We start from the raw sequence: 25,957 nt of genomic DNA, 5'->3' as shown, positions 1-25,957 counted from the left end.
TGCCCATATGTATGAAAAAGCTCAATTGACTTGAGCGAGTCAACTCGCAGGCCCTTCAGGCCTTTGATTAATGAATTGTATGAGTAAAATACTTAAACTTTATTTCAGAAAGTTTCCACAATTTGCATCAACATGATAAGAAGGTGAACATAAGGCCACACCAATTTAATTTCTTGTTCGTCGGACATTAATTGAAAAAAGTATGAGTGGGCTAGCGGTTAAATAATAATAATATTACTTTATTGTACTAACTGTAGGCAAAATTTTTAAGCAGGGTGTGAAAAAAATTTGTGGAAAATTATATTTTTTTCTGATTTGCAGAATTAAATAGATTAAAATTACGATAAATAGAGTGGAAATGGAACAGAAAGCAGCACAGAATTCCCACGGATTTTAAATTAATATTATTTGTATAGTTTTGTTTTAATATGAGCGCACGGGTTCGACGAACAAAAAAAATTATTGGTGTGGCCTAAATCAATTTTTAAGCATTTTGTTGTTTTGCATGATCTGTTCACTGTTACTATTTAAAATTTTGGAATGCATATCCGTTTGGTAAATGGGAAGCTCACTGCTAGACCTCGTTTGTTCATTATTAATAATGGAATAAGTCATTAACCTTAAATATCATGTATGTTGCCTCACCCCATATAGTATGTATTTAACATATAGAACCAATACAAGTAGGTTAAATATATACATTGTATAATTAATACCTACACTACAGGAAATGTATTTTCATCAAACATTATTAGGAATGGAAATATCATTGAAACCTTTGTACATATATCAAGATTACTGCACATGTAGCATGAGATTCTTGCCCTTGAAGCTATTAATGAATATTGAAGGATATTTGATGGACTATCATACTAGGGTGAGGCACCTTATTAAAATGAAGGGTCAAGCTACCTTACAATAGGAGATACATATAATTACATGCATTTGTAAGAAAATACCAAAAAGAGGATGGAGACAATATAAACATCTTCTCAAGAACCACAGGACAAAAAGGCATTCTGAAGTAGTAAAGATTTTAAGTTGTTCAAATCATAACATCTGGGGATAGAATAGGTAAAAAATATGGAATAGTGTATTACTAGATTGATTGATTGTTGTGTACCCTTACAGAAAAAAACTAATAGAAACTTATAAGTGTTTTATACTCCACTTATTAATAACTTATGTCACATATAAATTTTGAAATTTACTTATAAGTGTACTATAAGTCAAAGTAAGTATAAGTGAGGAATAGATTTCATTAATACTTCACTTATAAGTAAAGATGAGCTACATATCAGTGAATATTTCACTTATACCTCACTTATAAGTGAAGATCAGTATGGTATGAGCAAAGTATAAGTGTGGACTTTTTACCCTATACTAGACTTCTCTCCAGGAGCACTATGGGTATTCAAGGTAGCCAATCAGAGAGTTTGTCTCTGCAGAGATCAGCAACAAGAATTTGAAACCAAGTTTGTGTCTGTGAAAGGATGTTTGAGATTTAAGATTTATTTTGAGTACCGTAAATCTGGAAATTTTTACGTCGATTTATTTTTGCGAATTTGGGTCGAAAAGCTGTTGATTAATTTTTACGCTTCAAATTTTTGCGAAATTGTCACTGGTGGCAAAAATAAAAATCATTGAAGATTTTCATATCAGGTTATTTTTCAAATAAAATGCCCAGTTAGAATACCACCAATATACTCGCACCGTGGCAAGAAATTGCAAAATCGCTCCCAAACAATTTTGATAAAAATACAAAAGGATTTGCACTGAAAATAATTTCTAAATCAATTATAACAAATATTTTAGAGGTTTTGTATACCTTTTAACCTAAAGTATGATCCAAATGAAGAAAAATATAACTAATTTTCTCAACGTTTGTTTTTTTTCTCACCTAAAATTTACACGCCGCGTTTATATTTTGTATTTGGAACTTATAGTAAATGCAGTGAATTTGAGTTATCGCCCGTGTTGATACTCGGTTAGATAGAATGACAGTTCTCTCTTTATTGGCAAATTAATTGATGAAAATAATTAAAAAGGGACATACCGCCTCAGTGCTTGTCAAATCAACCGACGATATTGCATATAATGAGGGCAATTTACACGCACGGGTAATTAACTTGTAGTTATATAGTAGACTAGTGTAAACAGGTTTCTTTTAAAAATGACCAGTGCTTACCGATGCCTATGCACTGAGTTAAAAAAAGACACGAGTTCTCAGAAAAAATTCTTCACATGTTGATTTATTTTTAAGAAAAATATTTTTGCGAATGCAATGCACGCGCAAATTTGCTAAAAATTTATCTACAGTAAAAATTTCCAGATTTACGGTATACCTTCACATTAGGTACAACAAGTAGGTTCTATTTACATTATCTCTCTATTTTAACTTCCTTTGCATGAAATTTTGAATCAATTGACTCAGTTGCTTTCAGATTTCATAAATTTGAAGAAGCCTCAAGGTCATTAAATCTTGTTGTCTTTTCTTCAACATTCTTGTTTGTACTAAACTGAATTAATATGTTAAGTTTGCATCATCAAAGAAATGTCAAATGAAAGTGATTTTTTCCATAAAATTTTTACTTGATTATTTCATCTAAACTGCAGATACATGTGTAGATGTAAAAAATAGCTTTGAACATATCATGCAACCCCTGCATGGTTGGAAGTTCTGTTCTACAGTCCCTGAAACGTTCTACTTTCCCAATTTTCCGTTCGTTCAGCGTTCGTTCACCGTTCGTTCAGCGTGCGTTCACCGTTCGCTCTTCGTTCACAGTATTGCGTTCACCGTTCACAAAACGTTCACCGTTCGCTCTTCGTTCCGTTTACTTTGCGTTCACCTTGCGTTCACCGTTCACTTATCGTTCAGTCTTTATTGTCATTCGGAACTCCGAAGTGAAAGGACTTATCTTTTTGATGGTAAGGAATTACACGTTTTTGAATTAAATAACTTAGATATCGTGTTTGAAGAATAATTATTTCACTGCAAAAATTATCTATGGTATTTATATTTTTATTGTCATAACTCAGCTGTTACTTTATTCATGAAATTTGCCTAGAAAATAATACATTAAGTACATACTGTATATGTATGTAGAAAGATGCTAAAAATATCAAATTTAAAAAAGGCAATGTACAAATGCTTTATGCACGGCACAAATTTGTTGCAATGTTAAAGATGACAAATCACCAATGGATGTATGATAATTTAATGCAAGTCTTTTACAAGACATGAATAAACAAAAAATTATTCCTACAGTAACACCTGTTTCAAACTACAGGTAGGTCTTAGAATTATGAACAGTACTGCAAATATTAATTAAATATTTTTAGAGCTAATTGAATTGATAGTGTGGTTTTAAATTTTAGAAAACACCGACTTTTTAAAATAATCTTTTATTACAGATGGAAAATTCCTCTCTTCACCGTACCAAAATATATGTTTGCCATTCAAGATAATTAAGCCCCCCGTCCCCACCCTCGGTGCCTTTTCTCCCGTAATAAAATTCTTAGTATTTTCAGTACATTTTACCTAATATCAAATGTGTATTGTAACTCAAGAAAATCAGTCTTAAAACAACATCAAACAGTCATTAAACAATATTATTTTAGAATAAATTTGTGCCAACAGTACTGTAGTATTTTCAAAACGAAATACGGCTTACATGTAATACTGATTTAAGATTTCAAAGAATTATTATACTCCCCGCAAACGAAGTTTAGGGGGGGTATATTGGAATCACTATGTCCGTCTGTCCGTCTGTCTGTCTGTCTGTAGACGAGATTTTGTCCGGACCATTACTCAGAAACTATTGGAAGGATTTGTCTGAAAATTTGTACACATATTATTCACCATATGAAGTTGTGCACCTGATATTTTCATCTTGATTGGATTATTATTTTGAATTTTACAGGTGTTTTTTCATTTTTATTTTGTGGTTTTGTCTGGACCGTTTCTCAGAAACTATTGCAAGGATTAATCTGAAAATTTGTACACTTATTATTCACCATATGAAGGTGTGCACCTGGAATTTTCAACTCTTTTTGTTAATTTTTTTGCATTCTACAGGCTATATTTTTTATTTTAATTGACTTGTTCATATGGGGTTCATGTATAAGGTTTGAGATATAGAATCTAGAATATCTGTTCAAAAATGCTACAGCTTAAAACTACTCATATAAACTTAAAAAAAGAAACATCATAAAGTGTTAAAAACAGTTTTTACATTGCACAGAAGATAATGTAATTTCATTTGTCTCTTGGGAATAATGACTGGACATGCATCCAGTTAAAGATAAATTAATGAGTTTGGTGTTGGAAGTATCTCTTGTCAAGTGTGTGTGTTATCTATCTCCAGGGAATAAGGCACAAGAATTAAAGATCTCTCTTCTCTTATTCTCTTAATTGTAATTTATTTTCTGTCAAAGCACTTCATCACTGGATGACCAGCTCTTTATTTTCGAAATGCATTTCAAATTGATATATCAAGATTAATTTGATTTTGTATAATGGTTTTTTTTTCAACAATCAGTTTGCAGAGTGACATAACACATAATTGCAATATATTTTTTTAATGCAGTAATAAAAAAAAATAAAATGAAAAAATTAAAACAAAATGTTACAATGGAATTACAATGTATTAGTTTTGATGTTTCATTTGGTTGCACCTTTGTTTCATTCATTAAGAAACATGATGAGCAATTGTATTTCACTGCAAATTTTTAGTAAAAAAGGAAACGTAAAAAAGGAAAAGTAAATTGTGAACACCTCTAGATCCATAAAGTATTTTTGAATTGGCACCTTCTCTGAAAAACCCAGCGGGGGGTATTTGTCCCTAATGGACAGTTCTAGTTAATATTATTCATAGACTTTTTCTGGAACTAAATACATGTAAGACTTATTTTAATATTTTAGATTATAAATAATTATTTAGATAATTCTCAGACCTAAGAAAACGGATTTGTTTGTTCTATCAGAAGGTGTACATGTAGGTGGACCGTAAAATTTGATTGAATTGGATTTCATAATATGCAGAAAGTGGAATACGATTGAAAAAAAAAACGCAGCATGAAATGTCTTAAATTACAAGTTATATCCATGTTACCATTGATTCAATGCTTGCGAATCTCTAAAAATGATTTTATTAATTATTTATCAATTTTTCATTTGCAGAAATTTTAAAAATTAAGCTCCAGAGCTAAATACTTATAAACAAATTCCCGAAAATTATGTCGTGTGCATGTACATTGCCGACAAAATATTTATGTAAGCTTTGAGAAATGTTTATTTGTAAAAAAAAAAAAAAAAAAAAAAAAATTATTTTTGGTGTATTTAAAAAAATTATTTTTGGTGTATTTAAAAATTTTTCAAAGTATCTTGACCACAATAACCAGTAAACAAGAATGAACATCAGAGAAAAAAAAAAACGTTAAACATCTAAACTGTATGCATGGTTTATCACAATAGGGCACACTATTTGACGAGAACATAATACTGTACAACTTACTATATTGTTTGTTTACAAGCGATAATTAGTTCGTTCATGTATGTACCGCATACAATGTAATTAATTCATTCTATAAGTAGTAGTTTTATCTTCTTAAGTCCACATTATTTTATTATTTAAAAGAATAAGCATATTTACTATATAAATAGATTAATTTTATATTCAAACTACACGCGTTCAGTAACAAATACACATGTTTTACGGCAATTAAAATCGTGTTATAAAATAAGACATAGGTATATATATGTACAGAAATAATGTTTATTATTTATTTATTATTATTTTTTTATTATTTATCTTCTATTATTTTTATATTAAAGCACCTGAATTAGAATTATAGAATAATAGAATAATTTCAATGCAAGGAAAAGATCGGAGGCATTCCGAATAAATCGTTCATCTTGCGTTCACCGTTCGTTCACTGTTCACTTTGCGCTCGCGTTTGCGCTCCATTCGCGTTCTGCGTTCACTCACTGTTCACCGTTCACATATCGTTGAACAAGTTGCGTTCAGCGTTCGCACATCGTTCACTCACCGTTCTGCGTTCGTTCACCGTTCGTTCACTGTTCGTTCAGCGTTCGTTCACCATTCAGGTGGGAAAGTAGAATGTTTCAGGGACTGTAAGTTAAGATCTTACTGGTAGTGTTGTACTTCACTTATAAGTCACTTATAGTCACTTATAAGCGACTAATACTTGATAAAGTATGAAAGGTTAATGCTTGACTTATAAGTCACATATAGTCACTTATAAGTGACTATACTGCATAAAGCATAAGTGGCTAATACTGGCTTATAAGTCACTTATAGGTTAAGTAGCTCATTTGCATATAAAATTCTAATGAGTAACTTATAAGTCACTTATCAGTTAAATGTATCAGTGAAGTGTAAGTCCAGAATAAACAACTTATAAGTAAAAGAATAAATCACATATAAGTCACTTATCAGAAATTTCTGTAAGGGTAATGTCCCTCTCGAGAATTTTACACTCATATGGAATTGTAACCACTTTTCGGTGGAGAGCTGCAAATTTTGTCCTACACTCAGCACTCAGGGCCATCGAGAAAGGAGGGATCTTTTTCATGCCAGCACCGACAATTGGGACCTCTATTTATGTGGTCTCATCCAAAGGACTGGTCTCCATGTCCCACAGTGGGATTTGAAGCCACGATGTAAGGATAAATGCCATACTCTAAGACTCTATAGCAGAGGCTCTTACCACTGCTTAATGAGGGTGACAATAACTTATTAAAATGTCAGAGAAATTCTTTAAGATCATTTACTCAATAACCAAATAGTTAGCAGAATCAAATGACAAAAAGCTATGTGGTAGCATCATGTAATACTGTAAATGTATTATATTTGGCGTGTACGATATTTGGCGGAAATTGAATTTTCAACAAGTTAGCGTAGATTTGATTTAGCGCTTTTTGAATGTACGTTTCATAAACCTTTATACACAAAGCATTTAGCGATGTACTTGATTTAGCGGAGGCTGCTTTCCGCGAAAGGCGCTAAAAAGAATACACAGCCAAATGTAATACGTTAACAGTAATGTTAAATCAATTTGTCCAAGTCATGACCACCTGGGGGTTGCATTGGGTCAGAAAAAGAAATTTAATTTATACATTGCAATATTTGATAAAAGGTATAGTTATAATCTTTAAGAATCATTTTCAAATTGTCAGAAAAGCTGAAATTTAAGAATCTACCTCAAGCAGTGCAGAAGACTTTTTTTCTTCAATTTACAGTTTCAGGTTACATACCCTGTTTTAGACTATTCTCTTTATTGCTTAATGTTATATTTTTCTTTTTATATCATATACATAAGACTTAAATTTTTCGTAAAGTTGAGTTTTTGAGTAGCATTGACATTCTGATTTTTTCCCCTTCAAAATGATATCACACAAGGTAAGAAAAGGGCAAATACATGAGTGTGGAAGATATAGAATATTATTAACTTTAAGCAGTCCAATTTTATTTACTTTTATAGACCCACAATGCTATGAAAATGTGCAGAAAACAACAAAGAGACCATCTACTGAAACAATGAGTGTTACAAAACCCTCACATACAACAGTGTCTCCAGCTCAAACAACTCCCAGGGCAATCTGGAGAAGTGAGGATAGTGACTCCACTAGTGCTTCTGACAGGTATAAGAAATGAATTGTGTTCACAATTATATTGTCGGCTGCAATTTTATGATGAAGTTTATTTGTTTAATTAAATAAGCTTTATTCTCTTGAATTAATCAAGATGATACATGTTTTTCCTTTGTAGGAAATTTGGACTTATTGGTATTCTGCTTGGCATTGTCCTACCAATTATAGTTTTTGGTCTGTTAATATGCAAATACAGGAGAAAAAGAGGACAAGGGGATTCCAGTGAAAGAGAAGCATTCATAGAGGAGAATGTAAATGAACAGAGGGGTATGAGTCATACAACTTTCTCTCACTATAAATGATGCATATTTTGAAGCTGAAAGCAGAAGCATTGAATTAAGATTTTTTGTGATAAATCATCATAGGGAGATGTTTTGTAATAAGTATTATAGAAAGATCTTTCTAGTCACCTACACATGTAGTCAGCTTTTGAACATTTTCAGATTTATCTCTGCAACTGCTCAACCAATTTCAACATATTTTGGCACACAGCATCTGTGAGTGAAGGGGAACAAAAATTGTGAATTTCATGGTCTCAGCCCCCCCCCCCCTTCCTGGGGCCTTAGGGGTGGTCCAAAACCACTAAAATTAATGCAATCTTTAAAAATCTTTTCCTATACTCCTGAACACCAAGCAGTCAACCTGTTGCCATGATTGTAATTAGCATTGACTCCTACCAAAATTGTTAATTTCATGGCTCCTGTGTCAGGGCTTCTTGTGTGATTATGTACTGAAAATGCATTAATTCTGTGAAAATCTTCGCCACTGCTCCTGGGTATTAAACAAACAAATTACATGTTATTATGAGTGAGAATGCCTCTTCCAAAATTATGAATTTCATGACCCCTGGATCAGGGGTTCTTGCGTTTGGGTGGGGCTCTAATGATTATATTGTAGAATTGTATTAATTCTTTGGAAATTCTTTTCCTTTGCTTCTGGGTATTAAACCAATGATCTAGGTACATATTTATTCTGTAAAAAAGGTGCCTCGTCCAAAATGGTACTGCGGGGTGGGGGGGGGGGGCATACAATGTAGTCTAAAATTAAAGTAATGCTTTGAAATCTGCTGTGTGATTTTAATCAAGCATTTATGATGAAATGAAATTCAAGACTTATGATAAAATTTTCAACATTTTTAAATATCTGTCAGTGGTTCCTGTGTGTTGAGGTGCACAAGTGGTGGTAATAAAGTGGAAATGATTTGTATATTATTTGAAGTCCCTCTTGAGAATTTAACGCTCATATGGAGATGTCACTGTATTCTAATAAAGAGCTTTAAATTTTGACCTTTACTCGGCACTCAGGGCCATTGAGCAGTGAGGGATCTTTATCGTGCCAATGCATGCTGCTGACACAAGCCTTGGTTTTTATGGTTTTATCTGAAGGACCTGCAACTTTCACTTCAAAGAGCGGAGCTCATGGTGAAGGAACAGCTGCTTCCTTTTTTTTATTGACTTGGGTCTGTCACGGCCAAGATACGAACACACAACCTACCGATCACAAAGAAGTGGAAATGCATTTTCTCTTTGTTACTTTGATTTACCTCTGGGTATTAATTGAGCAGAGTAAGCATGCTAAGTGTATAGTTATAATAAATAATGGTGCTTTTTTCAAAATTGTGAGTTTCATGGCTTATAGTTTAAAACATGAACCAAATTCAAGTGTTAGAAAGTTTTTACATGATACTTAGGTGACCTATAAGGCCTGTGGGCTTCTTGTTTTACATATAGTAAGTCATGATACTAGGAAGATCTGTTCAAGTAAGTCATAGAAACACCTTTTGTAATAAGTCATGATTATACCCAGGTATGTAGGATTGATTGATTATGTTTTGTTTAACAAGAATTTTTCACTCATAAGGAGACACCACCACTTACCCGTGGAGAGCAATATTCACATTTACAATTGTAGAACTCATATTCCCTGATGTGAAGAAGGAGGATTCCAAGGGGTAAGAGGCATTCTCACAAAATTTGAGGAGTTCTTGTTGAAGAGTTCCTGAGTCCTATTGTGGGCATGAAATTCATTCTGTTTGTTTTTGTTTTTAATTTTTTTTGGGGGGGGGGAGGGGGGTGACTTGCTACATTTATTATTTAGGGCTCGCGTAATTAAATAGAAAAATGTAAACAGTAATTATGCAACAGCACATCAATTCACACGGTATAGTTGATTAAATGAATGACAAACCTAATAAACAGTTCTCCAAGTCTACAGGTGGATAGCTGCAGAAATGTAGCTCTCGGAAAAAATAATTTGACAGATCAGAGACCTATGTACAGTGCCACCCATTGAAAAAGCTGTATATTTATTGTGCACAAAAAAGTGAGCTGTTTGTTAATTTATTTCTCTGTGTTTAAAAATTATAATCTCAAAATATTACTAAATGTGTATTCCTAGCATAATCTTCCACCGTTTCCACAACAAAACATACCTTATAGTAGTTGTTTATAGCCCTCCTGGCCCTGAAATGGAGATCATCGAAAGTTCTAAAATTTTGTCTGTTTATACTGCCATTTTGGTTTATAAGAAAATTCGATCCAATGCACTTAGTATAGATGTCAACTACGAAAGTACTTGATAGAAGAGTACAGAATTTTTTGAAATTTAATTTTTTTGCAATTGAGGTAACAATTTGGAAGAATTAATCCCTACACAAGCGCAACTATTTGTGCGCAATAAATATACAGTTTTCTCAATGGGTGGCACTGTAGCTCTCCAGTCTATCAATATATTTTTCAGAGAGCTACAGTTCTGCAGCTAACAGGTGGAGTGATGCACCGCCTAGCTGGATCTTTATTTTTTTGATTGGTCAACCTCTACTTCTCCTAAAATATAAAACAAAATGACCATTATTATTAATAATCACTTTACAATATGGCTGACTTTAACAGTCAATCAAGGATAAGCTTCTAGCCCTTCATCGGTATACGTTGATGTCTCCTGAAAAATTCTCAATCGAGACGTAAAACAACATACATGTACATAGCGGCAGAACTGTATCTCTCTGAAAAAATATGCTGACAGACTGTTGAGTTACATTGCAACCTATTATATATGTGTATTTATTGTGCACTAAAGTTATGCTTGGTTCTGTATCAATTCTTCCAAACGCAAAAAATATAAATTTCAAATAATTCCTTACTTCTTTTTCAAGTACAATCGTAGTAGACATCTGCATGAAGCATGTTGGACCGAATTATCTTGCACACAAAAATGGCAGTATGAATGCTCGAAATTTTCAATGATCTCAATTTCAGAGTCAGTAGTCAGTAGGGCTAATAACAACAATTATAAGGAATGTTTTTTTGAAGAAACAGTGAATTAATATGCTAGGAACACGAGGTAAGTAATGTTTTGAGATGACAGTTTATAAACATGGAGAAATAAATTGAGAAACAGTTCACTTTTAGTGGGCAATAAGTACACAGTTTTTTCAGTAGGTGGCACTGTAGCTCTCTAGTCTGTCATCCTATTTTTATGCCCCCGTAAACGAAGTTTCGGGGGCATATAGTTTTTGTCGTGTCCATCTGTCTGTTTGTCTGTCTCTCTGTCTGTCTCTCTGTTTGTCTGTTTGTCCGCAAAAACTTTAACCTTGCCCATAACTTTTGATTTAGTGGAGCTATGACTTTCATTTTTCACATGTGTATTCCTTGTGACAAGACCTTTCTTTGGGTACCACCAAATTTGACCTTTTGACCTTGACCTTTGAGTTTGACCCACTTTTACATGAAAATTTTAAAATTTTACTTTGGCCATATCTTCCGAACAGTAGACACCAGGACATTTATACTTCACATATGTAATATTTATTAAATGACCTTTCACATGATTCCAATAACCTTGACCCTTTGACCTTGACCTTGGAGATTTTCGTACCTATGAAAAAACTTTAACCTTGGCTATAACTTTTGAACAATAACTACTACGGCTTTCATACTTCACATATATAATCCTGATAAAAAGACCTTTCATTGGATATCAAGAACCTTGACCTTGGAGTTTGACCTACTTTAAAAATACAACATTGACCATATTTTTGAAGGGTTCGGGCTAGGGCATTCATACTTCACAAATTCAGACTTTCATATTTCACATGTGTATTCCTTGTGACAAGACCTTTCTTTGGGTACCACCAAATTTGACCTTTTGACCTTGACCTTTGAGTTTGACCCATTTTACATGAAAATTTAAAAAATTTACTTTGGCCATATCTTTTGAACAGTAGACACCAGGACATTTATACTTCACATATATAATGTTTGTTAAAAGACCTTTCACTTGATACCAACAACCTTGACCCTTTGACCTTGACCTTGGAGATTTTTGTACCTATGAAAAAAAATTTAACCTTGGCTATAATTTTTGAACAATAACTACTACCGCTTTCATACTTCACAGATATAATCCTGATATAAAGACCTTTCATTGGATACCAAGATCTATGACCCTTTGACCTTGATCTTGGAGTTTGACCTACTTTAAAAATACACCATTGACCATATTTTTGAAGGGTTCGGGCTAGGGCATTCATACTTCACAAATTTAATTCCTGTGACAAGACCTTTCATTTGATATCAAGAACTTTGACCCTTTGACCTTGACCTTGGAGTTTTACTTACTTTTTACAAACTTTAACCTTGACCATAACTTTTGAACAGTAGGGGCTAGACTTTTCATATTTCACATGTGTAATCCTTGTGACAAGAGCTTTCATTTGATATCAAGAATCTTGACCCTTTGACCTTGACCTTAGAGTTTGACCTACCTTTTACTAACTTTAACCTTGGTCATAACTTTTGAACGGTTAGGGCCAGCGCTTTCATGCTTCCCATACGTAATCATTGAGACAAAGTCTTTCTTTAGAACCCAACAACCTTGACCCTTTCACCTTGAAATTTAGTTTGTCCTGTATTATAAAATGTTAACCTTGGTCATAACCCTGGAACAGGTGTAGCTAGCGTTTTATATTTTGCATTTCTTGTAAAAAGGCCTTAATTGGTACCAACATATTTGATCTGCATTTGAGAAAGCTCAACATTCGCTATGTTGCCATACGGGGGCATCAGTGTTTCACAAACACATCTTGTTTTGGAGAGCTACAGTTCTGCAGCTTACATGTACATAAAATTAATTGATAATGCTGCTACATGTGCCTAGTAATGGAATGACCTAATGTTGGAGGTGACGTACAGTATTTACATAAAAGGGTCAGACCACAATAGTTTTATATGTTTTGTACATAAAAATAGTTATGAGACTATGTTTTTTAGCTCACCTGAGCAGAAGGCTCAAGTGAGTTTCTGATCACAGTTTGTCCGTCGTCCGTCCGTCCGTCTAGCTGTCTGTCCGTCTGTAAACTTTTCACATTTTCGACTTCTTCTCAAGAACTACTAGGCTAATTTTGACCAAACTTGGTACAAAGCATCCTTGGGTGAAGGGAAATTTAAATTATTAAAATAAAGGGCCAAGTCCCCTCACAAGGGGAGATAATCAAGAAAAGACAAAAATAGGGTGGGGTCATTAAAAAATATTCTTCTCAAGAACCACTGGGCCAGAAAAGCTGAAACTTATGTGGAAGCATCCTGGGGTAGTGTAGATTCTAAATTGTTCAAATCATGACCCCCGGGGGAAGGGAGGGGCCACAATGGGGGATCAAAGTTTTACATTGAAATATAAAGGAAAAATCTTTGAAAGTCTTCTTCTCAAGAACCACTGGGCCAGAAAAGCTGAAACTTATGTTGAAGCATCTTGGTATAGTGTAGATTCTAAATTGTTCAAATCATGACCCCCGAGGGAAGGGCGGGGCCACAATGGGGAATAAAAGTTTTATATAGATATATATATAGGAAAAATCTTTGAAAATCTTCTTCTCAAGAACCACTGGGCCAGAAAAGCTGAAGCTTATGAGGAAGCATTTTGGGGTAGTTTAGATTTCAAATTATTCAAATCATGACCCCCAGGGAAAGGGCGGGGCCACAATAGGGAATCAAAGTTTTACATATAAATATATAGGAACAATCTTTGAAAATCTTCTTCTCAAGAACCACTGGACCAAAAAAGTTGTCACTTATGAGGAAGCAGCCTGTGGTAGTGTAGATTCTGAATTGTACAAATTATAACCACCGGGGGAAGGGTGGGGTCACAATTGGGAATCAAAGTTTTATATAGAAAAATATAGGAAAAATCTTTGAAAATCTTCTTCTCAAGAACCACTGGGCCAGAAAAGCTGAAACTTATGTGGAAGCATCCGGGTGTAGTGTACATGATGTAGATTCTAAATTGTTCAAATCATGACCCCCGGGGAAATTATAAAAGGGCGGGGCCAAAATGGCTGACCTAAGTTTTACATAGAAATATATAGGAAAATTCTTTAAAAATCTTCTTCTCAAGAACCACTGGGCCAAAAAAGCTGTCACTTATGTGGAAGCATCCTCTGGTAGTGTAGATTCTAAATTATACAAATTATGACCACCAGGGGAAGGGCGGGGTCACAATTGGGAATCAAAGTTTTATATAGAAAAATATAGGAAAAATCTTTGAAAATCTTCTTCTCAAGAACCACTGGGCCAGAAAAGCTGACACTTATGTGGAAGCGTCCAGGTGTAGTGTACATGATGTAGATTCTAAATTGTTCAAATCATGACCCCCGGGGGAAGGGCGGGGTCACAATGAGGAATCAAAGTTTTACATAGAAATATATAGGAAAAATCTTTAAAATCTTCCTCTCAAGAACCACTGGGCCAGAAAGATGAAACTTAGGTGCACATGGAAGGATCAAAGGGTAGTGTAGATTTCAAACTGTTTAAATTATGATCAGTGGGGTAGGGTGGGGATGCATTATGTATTACAAGGGGGAAATCTGGTAAAGAACAGAATGGTCAAAGCTTTTCAGGTGAGCGATGTGGCCCATGGGCCTCTTGTTTTATGTTGACAAGAAATAGTAATAATTTCTGGTTTTAGATCGTCCGAGGACTCAAGAAGTAAATGGTGTTGGAAATAATAAAGAAGATGGTACTGCAACACATGCAAGGAACGGTAAATAAATGTATATTTTATTCAACAAGGTTTGTTCTAAAATGTCCAACTGCTGGATTTACTTGCCATTTTTAGCTCACCTGAGCTGAAAGCTCAAGTGAGCTTTTCTGATCACCTGTTGTCCGTCGTCCGTCCGTCCGTCCGTCCGTCTGTCTGTCTGTCTGTCTGTCTGTCTGTCTGTCTGTCCGTCCGTCCGTCTGTAAACTTTTCACATTTTCAACTTCTTCTCAAGATCCACTGGGCCAATTTTAACCAAACTTGGTACAAAGCATCCTTGGGTGAAGGGGAATTTAAATTGTTAAAATCAAGGGCCAAGACCCCTTCCAAGGGGAGATAATCAAGAAAATACAAAAATAGGGTGGGGTCATTAAAAAATCTTCTTCTCAAGAACCACTAGGCCAGGAAAGCTGAAACTTATGTGGAAGCATCTTTGGGTAGGGTAGATATTAAATTGTTAAAATCATGACCCCCGGGGGAAGGGCTGGGCCACAAAAGGGAATCCAAGTTTTACATATAAATATATATAACAAAACTTTAAAAATCTTCTTCTCTAGAACCGCTGGGCCAGGAAAGCTGAAACTTATGTGGAAGCATCTTTGGGTAGTGTAGATATTAAATTGTTAAAATCATGACCCCCGGGGGTAGGGCGGGGCCACAATAGGGAATCAAAGTTGAACATAGAAATATATAGAACAAATCTTTAAAAATCTTCTTCTCAAGAACCACTGGGCCAGGAAAGCTGAAACTTTCGTGGAAGCATCTTTGGGTAGGGTAGATATTAAATTGTTAAAATCATGACCCCCGGGGGTAGGGCGGGGCCACTATAGGGAATCCAAGTTTTACATAGAAATATATAGAACAAATCTTTAAAAATCTTCTTCTCAAGAACCACTTGGCCAGGAAAGCTGAAACTTATGTGGAAGCATCTTTGGGTAGTGTAGATATTAAATTGTTAAAATCATGACCCCCGGGGGTAGGGCGGGGCCACAATAGGGAATCCAAGTTTTACATAGAAATATATAGAACAAATCTTTAAAAATCTTCTTCTCAAGAACCAGTGGGCCAGAAAAGCTGAAACTTATGTGGAAGCATCCTTGGATAGTGCAGATATTAAATTATTAAAATCATGACCCCCGGGGGTAGTGCAGGGCCACAATAGGGAATCCAAGTTTTACATAGAAATATATAGAACAAATCTTTAAAAATCTTCTTCTCAAGAACCGCTGGGCCAGGAAAGCTGAAACTTATATGGAAGCATCTTTGGGTAGTGTAGATATTAAATTGTTAAAATCATGACCCCCGGGGGTAGGGCGGGGCCACAATAGGGAATCTAAGTTTTACATAGAAATATATAGAACAAATCTTTAAAAATCTTCTTCTCAAGAACCACTGGGCCAGGAAAGCTGAACATTATGTGGGAGCATCCTTGGGTAGTGTAGATATTAAATTGTTAAAATCATGACCCCCGGGGGTAGGGCGGGGCCACAATAGGGAATCCAAGTTTTACATAGAAATATATTTAGAGCAAATCTTTAAAAAAGATCTGCATCACCCAAGTTACTCAGGTGAGCGATGTGGCCCATGGGCCTCTTGTTTTTAATCATTTGAACTTTGACAATAAAAAGGAGAAAATTCATATCCTGTGCAATAGGTTTTGATTTGTTTAATATAACATGTTTAATTAGTGTGCCTGCAAATAATAAAATGAGTTTTCCAAGTTCAGTGCAATAATCAACAAGTTTAAATTTAAAAATATTGCTCTATACAAACTATAAATTGCTATTAAATGAGCTGTATTGACTTTTTTCTAATTAATGTCTCTGTCAAGAATTTTTTCACTCAAATGGACACCCCACTATTTGTTGGTGGAGGGCTGCAAATTTACACTTATGCTCGGCCCTCAGTGCCATTGAGCAGTTGGAGATCTTTATCATGTCAGAGCCTAATGCAATAAGGTACGTCTAGCTGTTTTCCACATTCCGCATCAGTTTTCAATCCATGATGTAAGGATCAGCTATACCTACTCCGTAACCCTAGAGCAGATACTTTAACCGTTGCACCATGTGGGTGTAAAATGAGGTTAAAGCTGACTTAGTAATGACAATATGAATCAAACCCATTAAGTCAAATTTATACAGTCATGTACATGTAAAAGAACAATATTAAAAAAAAGGAGAAAATACTGCATGTATAATTTGGAACCAGGAAAGCTACAATCTTGTCCAAAATTTAAAATAGGCGTATATTTTTTTCTCCAAGTTTGTCAATTTTTGAAATTGCAGATAACATTACATGTGTAGAGGATGACACAGTCAGGCAACCTTTCAATGAAAATCGTCCTTCATAAATGTGATGACATGGTGTACATTGCGAGGATATAAAACATTGAATGTGATTCTCACAGGGAAAGTGACTTGTTTGTATATAAAGAGAATTAAAGTACAGTATAAATGGCTTTTTCGACAGATGTGTTCATTTTTTTCATTTGTTGACATGTTAATTTAAAGATAATCATTCAATCATGTAGGGATTTTTTTTATATATTTTAAATTGTGTAAACGTGTGCTTTTTTTGTTTGTGATGATGGTCATAAAATGCAATGTGTTTACCATGAACAAATCTGTTGTTTGATATTTATTTAAACTTGTGATTAGGAATATCAGGAATATTTGAATGGAAGCAAAAAATGTTAACTAATAAAGGAGGCTGGGGGGGGGGGGGGGGGGGGGGGGGGGGGGGGGGGGGGGGGGCAATTAACCATCAAATAAAGATTAATTTTTCAGATATGATATCTTAAGCTGTCCCCTATCATTTGACAAAGAAAAATTTCATTTTTAATTTTTTTTTGTTTATCTTTTTATAGACCTCTTCTTCTAAAGGCTTTCAATTCAGTCTAAAAATGTCCTCGACCACCCAGCCTTCTTAACATTATATTTACATATACCGTTGCATTATGCAATGAGTTCCTGAATGAAATGAAAGAAATAATATGATTATGATGAATAAACCATTTCTAAAGACTTAAATTTGTATGTTTACTTCTTTTGAAAGTAATATGGATGAAGAAATTAAAGGTATATATATTTATTGATTAATAAAATTTTGCATGTACATGTATAAAAATTACGAAATTTTTTACAATTTATTAAGCATTAAGCTTTTTGTCATCTTTAAGTCATGACATTTTTTTTTACAATAAAGGCATTTGTAATATATATTTAAAAAAATAAAAAAACAAACAAACTAATTTTAAATGTTTTGTACATTTTTATTATTATATTGTAAAAAATATAACATAATGATACTACATGTGTCAATATTACGTATATGTATGTTAAATAAGGTTTTTTAGCTCACCTGAGCCGAAGGCTCAAGTGAGCTTTTCTGATCACATTTTGTCCGTCGTCCGTCCGTCCGCCCGTCTGTCTGTCTGTCCGTCCGTCTGTCTGTCCGTCTGTAAACTTTTCACATTTTCGACTTCTTCTCAAGAACCACTGGGCCAATTTTGACCAAACTTGGTACAAAACATTCTTGGGTAAAGGGGAATTTAAATTGTTAAAATGAAGGGACATTTCCCCTCGCAAGGGGAGATAATCAAGAAAAGACGAAAATAGGGTTGGGTCATTAAAAAATCTTCTTCTCAAGAACCACTGGGCCAGTAAAGCTGAAACTTATGTGGAAGCATCCTGGGGTAGTGTAAATTCTAAATTGTTCAAATCATGACCCCCGGGGGAAGGGTGGGGCCACAATGGGGGATCAAAGTTTTATATAGAAATATATAGGAAAAATCTTTGAAAATCTTCTTCTCAAGAACCACTGGGCCAGAAAAGCTGAAACTTATGTGGAAGCATCCTGGTGTATTGTAGATTCTAAATTGTTCAAATCATGACCCCCGGGGAAAGGGCGGGGCCACAATGGGGAATCAAAGTTTTATATAGAAATATATAGGAAAAATCTTTGAAAATCTTCTTCTCAAGAACAACTGGGCCAGAAAAGCTGAAACTTATGTGGAAGCATTCTAAGGTAGTGTAAATTCTAAATTGTAGGAATCATGACCCCCGGGGGAAGGGCGGGGCCATTATAGGGAATCAAAGTTTTACATAGAAATTTATAGGAAAAATCTTTGAAAATCTTCTTCTCAGGAACCACTGGGCCAAAAAAGCTGAAACATATGTGCCCATTGAAGGATCATGGGGTAGTGTAGATTTCAAAATGTCTAAATTATGATCAGTGGGGTAGGGTGGGTATGCATTATGTATAACAAGGGGGAAAACTGGTAATTTAAGAACAGAATGGTCAAAGCTTCTCAGGTGAGCGATGTGGCCCATGGGCCTCTTGTTTTTCATGTCTTTTGAATCGCTGCTTTTTTTTTATATAGATAAAATTACATGTATTAAAACCTTAAGTTAATTACCAGTATTTTAAAATTGCTGCTTGTTACTTTGGAGGGGAAAACATTCTTTAAGGCAATTATTTAATGACAATATTATATGTTGCTTCTAGCCATCTTGAAAAACGCAATGAAAAATTAATGAAAAAAAGCACTGTGTTCAATATTTTCAACATGCATGAGGAAAAAAAAACACATCGTATTAAATCATAACTTGCATACACTTAAAAGTTAACAAATTTAGGTCAACGGAGCCACTCATGTGACTTATTGCTATCTAATTTCGTCCATCGTCATGAATTCTTCATGTGTCGTATGTTAACTTTAGGGAGAACAATTTCATTTTCTTCTCTAAAACCACTGAACCAATATCAACCAATTTTGACATATAACATCAGTCTGAATGTGATGGGGAATGAGGGATAGGGCCAAAACTACGAAAACCAATGCAACCGTTGAAAATTGTTTTTACTGCTTGACATCAAGCAGTAAAACTGTTGGCATGTTTGTAATGAGAATTGAGCCCTCTACCGAAATTTTGAAATTCATGGCCCCAGGGTACATGTAAGGGTTCTGGTGTTAGTGCTTAGCTCTGTTAAATAGCTAATAGTATACTAGTAGTAAAAATATATCTTTTTTTTTAAAGTTTCCTTTCTGGTCTTAGTTATTAAACCAATGAACAATATATATAGTTTTGATAAGAAAGGATCGATGTTATTTCTCTACCAGAGCCATCAAACAGTTTAAGTTAGGATTGACCTTCATCACGCACAGCTACGTATACATCTCGAACAAGCATTTCTGTTATGCATGCAGTTCCTTAAGCTATGATGTAATTAAATCGGACATTATCAAGGGAGAACCTTTTTGATGGCTTTTTTCTTTCCTTTTGCATACACATATTCTTATCATTTGAACGGTCACCGCGATAATTCCCCCCAAAACCAGTATAACGGAAAATGTTATTGCTATGATAGAATCATTAGTATTGCTTCTAATATTTTTTGGATGCTCCGAGTTGCTCTTGTAAGAATCGGATTTCAAAGTTCTTGATTCATTTCCAGTTACCAAGACCGACGAAGTGGTACTCCCATATTTGATTTGATAATTGCCATGTGCATTTATAACTGTATTCATTTCATTTCTGTTGACAAATAGCAAATTTGATTTTCTGCTTTGAAGTCTTGGTGAGAAAAGGTTTAGGCTAGATTCATCTACAAAAAGAAAGCATGGTAGTAATGTGTTATTCACACAACATAAAGAACGCAACTTCATTCAATTTATTAATCATATACTTAGGAATTTTTCGTTGAAGACATATTATAATGCATTTATTGTAAAGGAGCCGTACGGTTACAATCACTGTTTAAAATAAATTATATTTGAGGTAAAAAGAAAAAAAAAACCTTTTGTGGCCACATATTGGAAAAAATTACAATATATATACATGTACATATGTAACCTATTTTATCGCTTTATATGCACTAGACCTAGACTTTATTATTGCACTCCACATTTATTCTAGCAAGAAAAATCAAACTGTTTCTCGGTGTAGACCCTTGGCCTTTCTATAAGTCTGTAGAGTATTAACATTTTAAACGCTGACATATTTCATTTATAACTATTTTATCACACCTCATAAACTCTAAAGATTCAGTATATAAGCATAATCATACCAGATACTTTAAAATTAACAATGCACCCATGAGAAAAGTTGCATTGAGTCCTTGTACACCTGCAGATTTTTTGACATTGTTCACCATATGTAGGGTACCCGCATTTCTTAGAACAATTCAGATCAAAGTATCCAGGCCTGCAACCTGTTAAAAGATAAGAGTAGCAAATGATCAAGGACATTATGTAAGCTTATCATTAATACAAGACATATAGCTGTATAGAAAATAATGATAAATTGGTAGAACGGAATCTGGTTTGGCTAACCACATACATGTCTTGACATGAATGAAAGTGGGCTATATTTTCTTTCTTGATATGGTTTACGTACGAATGCAATTTCCTGTGATTTGTTCCCGATAATATCCATCGCAGCATACAGGCCCCGTGTTACTAAACAAACAGACAAAGGGATAGTATATTTTAATTTAAAGAAATGATGATTTCAATTCAATGACCATTAACTGGAAAAAGGAAATAAAGAGAGCATCATGATTTAAATAAAATTCATGTGTTTGGTGATCGTTCCTTACATACCTGTCGCACACCTCTTGATTCAGTCCTGTTGATGCTGAATTCATGACGATTAACATACAAATTAGGTAATTTAGAAAATAATCCATTTAGATATATAAATGCATTAGGTTATTTACAAATCTACTTTCTGTTTCATTTTAGTCGGATTTTCCGGCTAATGGTACTTTGCGGAACGAAACGGAACGGAACGGAACCAGTTGTGGGGCACCCTAGGGGGAATAAATATGAATATATTATATAATAAAAATGAATATAATAAGTTAATTTATTGCAAATTATTCTGCCATTCTATATCTTAGGAAACCATCCAAAGAAAGTGTCAAGTGTCTGAAGTAAAGGACCATAAAATAAAATGTCTATAAATTATGAATTATTCTGCCGTTAAGTTTTTGATCTGCTGTGTCATGTGTAGTAACTATGTGAACTGTTTTGAATGACAGACGTATACCTATCAATGATGTAAAAAAAATATTAATGCTTTTCCTTCAAAGTTTACTGTCAATAGATTATAATGAAAAAAATGTCGTTCATGTGCAGTCTAAAGGTAAAGAGAGTTGTCGCGCTTTCCCAGTATGGTCATCTCTGGTTCCGTTTCGTTCCGCTAAATACCAATATCCGTGTGGGTATTAGTATTTAGCGAAACGGAACGAAACACAGTTAAGTAGGAATAAGATGATACACATACAAACATTTTGTTGTATTTCATTTCATCTCATCTTTTTAATAATCAAAATTTCAGGGGGAAAGAAATATAAGAGACAAGGATGTTTGAAGAGGAAAGTATATCATCCATCATATATCCAGCATAATAAAGCATTTTTTTTAACCTTTCAAGCTTCTCCAAAAGTCTTGTCTTTATACAATCGCAGGCCTTGATGTTGATAGGAAAACGTAAATACCATCTCTCTGTCTTCAACTAAATCGATATGCAAAATAAGTTTAACTTTATTATTATGTAAAGGTAGATCTTAAAACGCGTGATTTGCAATTTGCTGTATGCTAACAAATATGTTTACTACCTGAACCTTGATCGATATCTTAGATATTCAGTTCTGCGCTAATAAGAAAAGAAACACACACAACAGGTTCCGTTCCGTTTCGCAAAATACCATTATCCACTACAATATTAGTACTTTGCGAAACGGAACGGAACTATTATATCAAAGGTTTTAAAACTCTGTTAATGAACGACGTGAGATAAGTTTTGTGTCCTGTAAGGAATTGAATTGAAAATAATGCTCAGCATTGAAATTATTTTGACGACAGTCCTAAAAATTCTTCTTTTTAAAAAAAAAAAATAAAATTAATCAAAAAGTTTTGTTAACTTTTCATTTTCTGTAAGTTAAACACCATTTATATTTGAAAAGAAGAGGCAAGAAAAGTATTTCAAAATGATCAAATCTTGTTCCGTTCCGTTCCGCAAATTACCAATATCCACACGGATATCGGTACTTTGCGGAACGAAACGGAACCACATCTTTTTATTTGAAGAGAAAAAAAAAACAAGAACTAACCAAAAACAACCTAAATCTGCCGTAGTATTCATGACATCAACCAATTTTTTAGCTTTCATGAATCCTGGGTAAATCAGAATATTTCAAAATAAGTTTAACTGAGAGAACAAGTCATTTTTAATTAAAGGAAAATATATGACATTCACGTAACAACTTATTTCTTCATATATTTATTCCATTGTGTTTTAGTTTTGCTGAGATTTGTTTAGTTCCGCTGAATACTACTAGTAATTTCTGTAGTGACTATGTGAACTGTTTTTAATGAGAGACGTACACCTATCACTGATGTAAAATAGTAAAATATTATTAATGCTTTGCCTTCAAAGTTTACTGTCAATAGATTATAATGAAAAAAATGTCGTTCATGTGCAGTCTAAAGGTAAAGAGAGTTGTCGCGCTTTGCCAGTATGGTCATCTCTGGTTCCGTTCGTTCCGCTAAATACCAATATCCGTGTGGGTATTAGTATTTAGCGAAACGGAACGAAACACAGTTAAGTAGGAATAAGATGATACACATACAAGCATTTTGTTGTTATTCATTTCATATCATCTTTTTATTTATCAAAAATTAAATTTAGGGGGGAAAATAAAATAGGAAGAAAGTAATTCATCCATCATATAAGTAATGCACAATAAAAGGATTTTTGCAGAAGAAAATTATCCATCATATATGAAGCATAATAAAGCATATTTTTTACCTTTCAAACTTCTTCAAAAGTCTTGTCTTTATATCAGTTATATATACAAATACAATCGCAGGTCTTGATGTTAATAGGAAAACGTAAATATTAACAAATATGTTTACTACCTGAACCTTGATCGATATCTTAAATGTTCAGTTCTGCGCTATTAAGAAAAGAAACACACACAACAGGTTCCGTTCCGTTTCGCAAAATACCATTATCCACTACAATATTAGTACTTTGCGAAACGGAACGGAACGGAACTACATTATCAAGGGTTTTAAAACTCTGTTAATGAACGACATTAGAATTTTTTTGCCCTGTAGGGTTTTGAATTTAAAAATCACGCTCAGCAAGAAAATTAATATGACCGGCGACAGTCCAAAAAATTCTTGTTTTCTTTACATACAGTCAAAGAAAAGGTTTTTTAACTTTTCATTTCTGTAAGCTTATTAAACAATATTTATATTAGAAAAGAAGAGGAAAGAAAAGTATTTCAAAATAATCAAATCTTGTTCCGTTCCGTTCCGCAAATTACCAATACCCACACGGGTATCGGTACTTTGCGGAACGAAACGGAACCACATCGTCTCATTTAAAGAGAAAAAAAAACAAGAACCAACCAAAACAGCATAAATCTGCCGTAGTATTCATAGGAATATTCCAAAATTAATTTACCTGATAGAACAAGTCATTTTTGATTAAAGAGATATATGACATTCACGTTACAACATATTTCTTCATATATTTATTTCATTGTTTCAATTCTGCTGAGGTTTGTTTAGTTCCGCAGAATACTACCAGGATAATTTCTGTAGTGACTATGTGAACTGTATTGAATGAGAGACGCTCACATATCACTGATGTAAAAAGTTATTGCTTTTCTTTCAAAGTTTATTGTCAATAGCTTATTATAAAAAGAATATCCTTGATGTGCAGTCTAAAGGTAAAGAGAGTTGTCGCGCTTTCCCAGTATGGTCATCTCTGGTTCCGTTTCGTTCCGCTAAATACCAATATCCGTGTGGGTATTAGTATTTAGCGAAACGGAACGAAACACAGTTAAGCTTGAATGTATAAGTGGGGAAATAAAGTATGGTCATCATACACAATTACACCAGGATATGACAGCATAACAGTATCAAAGTATATACCATCAGTTTAAGACATATTTCCAAAAAAATTCAAATCACCATGTGACACGCAACATGACACTTGACAGTCACAAGATACTCGTATCTATACGTTCAACTCGTTTGTTTTATTTTCATGTACAACTAACAATTTTTCTTTCAGTAACGTAATTTTTCTTATTACAACTGCATTCTTCCCCATATTCAAAATTTAGTTGGAATAACTTGTGCCAAGTTAATTAAGTAGTCCTTTGAATACAACAATATGCTTAATCAGATATTCTAATGAACAATTTTTAACTCTTCATATTTGTTCCTTAAGAACACTACCTGTTAGTTTAGCCAGCGTAACATTGATAACTTTCTGATCAAAAGTAATACAGTGAAACCAATACTCATTACTCATTGCAACTACTCGGTAAAAATAGCCTACACATGAACATTCTTACAAAATGAAATTAAAAAGAATAAGATTATGGATAAACATGTATACATAATGAAAAAAATATACAAATGAACGGCAGTTTTGAAAATAAAATTAGCAACACATTTGTTTCAAATCAATCCAATTAAAGACGAAACTATACCTTTTCAAAAATTCTTAAGTGAAGTCTGTCACCTTCTTGAAAATAGTTCTTTCCGGCAAGCTTGGATCTCCCTAAAATGTCGGAAAGGAAAAATGCGATAATCTAAAATGTGGTTCCGTTTCGTTCCGCAAAGTACCGATATCGGTGTGGATATTGGTAATTTGCGGAACGGAACGGAACAAGATTTGATCTTTTTGAAACACTGTTTCTTGCCTCTTCTTTTCAAATATAAATAGTGTTTAACTTACAGAAAATGAAAAGTTAACAAAACTTTTTGTTTTATTGTATTTAAAAAAAAGAAGAAGAATTTTTAGGACTGTCGTCAAAATAGCATGATTTTCATTTCAATTTCTTACAGGACACAAAACTTATCTCACGTCGTTCATTAACAGAGTTTTAAAACTGTCACAGAGCAATCACCCGAGTTAATTAATTGTAAATGAGAGAGTTAGAAGTTCTGATAGGTTACAGGTGCGCGGCACAGGATACATCCCAAGAGTGTGATTTTAGCTTGTTAGAGAGAAAGAGAGGGAGAATTATAATTTGTTTATTTGTCATTTCTATTATCGTTGTTTATTGTGCTTGATAGAGTTCTGAGAGATGAAAGTGAGCATTAGATTGATTTGTGTGAGAAAGTGGGCCCTGGGAACATGAGTGAGAGAGAGGAGAACAAATCTGAAAGTCAATGAGTGTGGACGTGTCTTTTCATTGTGAACATTCATTTGTGATTTC

The 25,957-nt window shown here is 33.9% G+C and overlaps 2 protein-coding genes across 2 annotated transcripts in view; one reads left to right on the top strand and one right to left on the bottom strand.

Annotated features, from left to right (window-relative positions):
- The window catches only part of LOC134239793 (uncharacterized), a 39,044-nt gene extending 21,613 nt beyond the window's left edge, over positions 1-17,431 (top strand). The window contains exons 9-13 of the mRNA XM_062721936.1: positions 7,507-7,666; positions 7,794-7,942; positions 14,636-14,710; positions 16,539-16,665; positions 16,993-17,431. Of these exons, the coding sequence (XP_062577920.1) occupies positions 7,507-7,666; positions 7,794-7,942; positions 14,636-14,710; positions 16,539-16,665; positions 16,993-16,996 (515 nt within the window). The 3' untranslated portion in view covers positions 16,997-17,431. The remainder of the gene's footprint in view (positions 1-7,506; positions 7,667-7,793; positions 7,943-14,635; positions 14,711-16,538; positions 16,666-16,992) is intronic.
- Positions 17,432-19,925: 2,494 nt separating this feature from the next.
- Positions 19,926-21,435, bottom strand: LOC134239796 (uncharacterized). Its single transcript, XM_062721939.1, has 4 exons — positions 21,312-21,435; positions 21,106-21,167; positions 20,777-20,920; positions 19,926-20,314 (listed from the first exon to the last, which is right to left on the bottom strand). Exons 1-4 carry the CDS (start codon positions 21,395-21,397, stop codon positions 19,926-19,928), a joined length of 681 nt encoding a protein of 226 aa, XP_062577923.1. The 5' UTR covers positions 21,398-21,435.
- Between the last annotated feature and the right edge of the window lie 4,522 nt (positions 21,436-25,957).

The sequence above is a fragment of the Saccostrea cucullata genome, unplaced genomic scaffold (genome assembly GCF_032062105.1).
Source record: "Saccostrea cucullata isolate Sc308-1 unplaced genomic scaffold, CSIRO_AGI_Scuc_v1 ctg1058, whole genome shotgun sequence".
NCBI classification, from domain to species: Eukaryota; Metazoa; Mollusca; class Bivalvia; order Ostreida; family Ostreidae; genus Saccostrea; species Saccostrea cuccullata.
Note: the sequence above shows the minus strand (reverse complement) of the source record. Positions and strands in the feature narration are given on the sequence as shown.

What these genes read in the sequence shown, in the direction of transcription:
- LOC134239796 (XM_062721939.1), bottom strand. Translation starts at nt 21,397, where the DNA reads ATGGATTATTTTCTAAATTACCTAATTTGTATGTTAATCGTCATGAAT. An exon ending in AATCACAGGAAATTGCATTC is followed by an intron (nt 20,921 to 21,105) that starts GTACGTAAACCA and finishes ATCTTTTAACAG; the next exon opens with GTTGCAGGCCTGGATACTTT. An exon ending in TGTTAATTTTAAAGTATCTG is followed by an intron (nt 20,315 to 20,776) that starts GTATGATTATGC and finishes TTCTTTTTGTAG; the next exon opens with ATGAATCTAGCCTAAACCTT.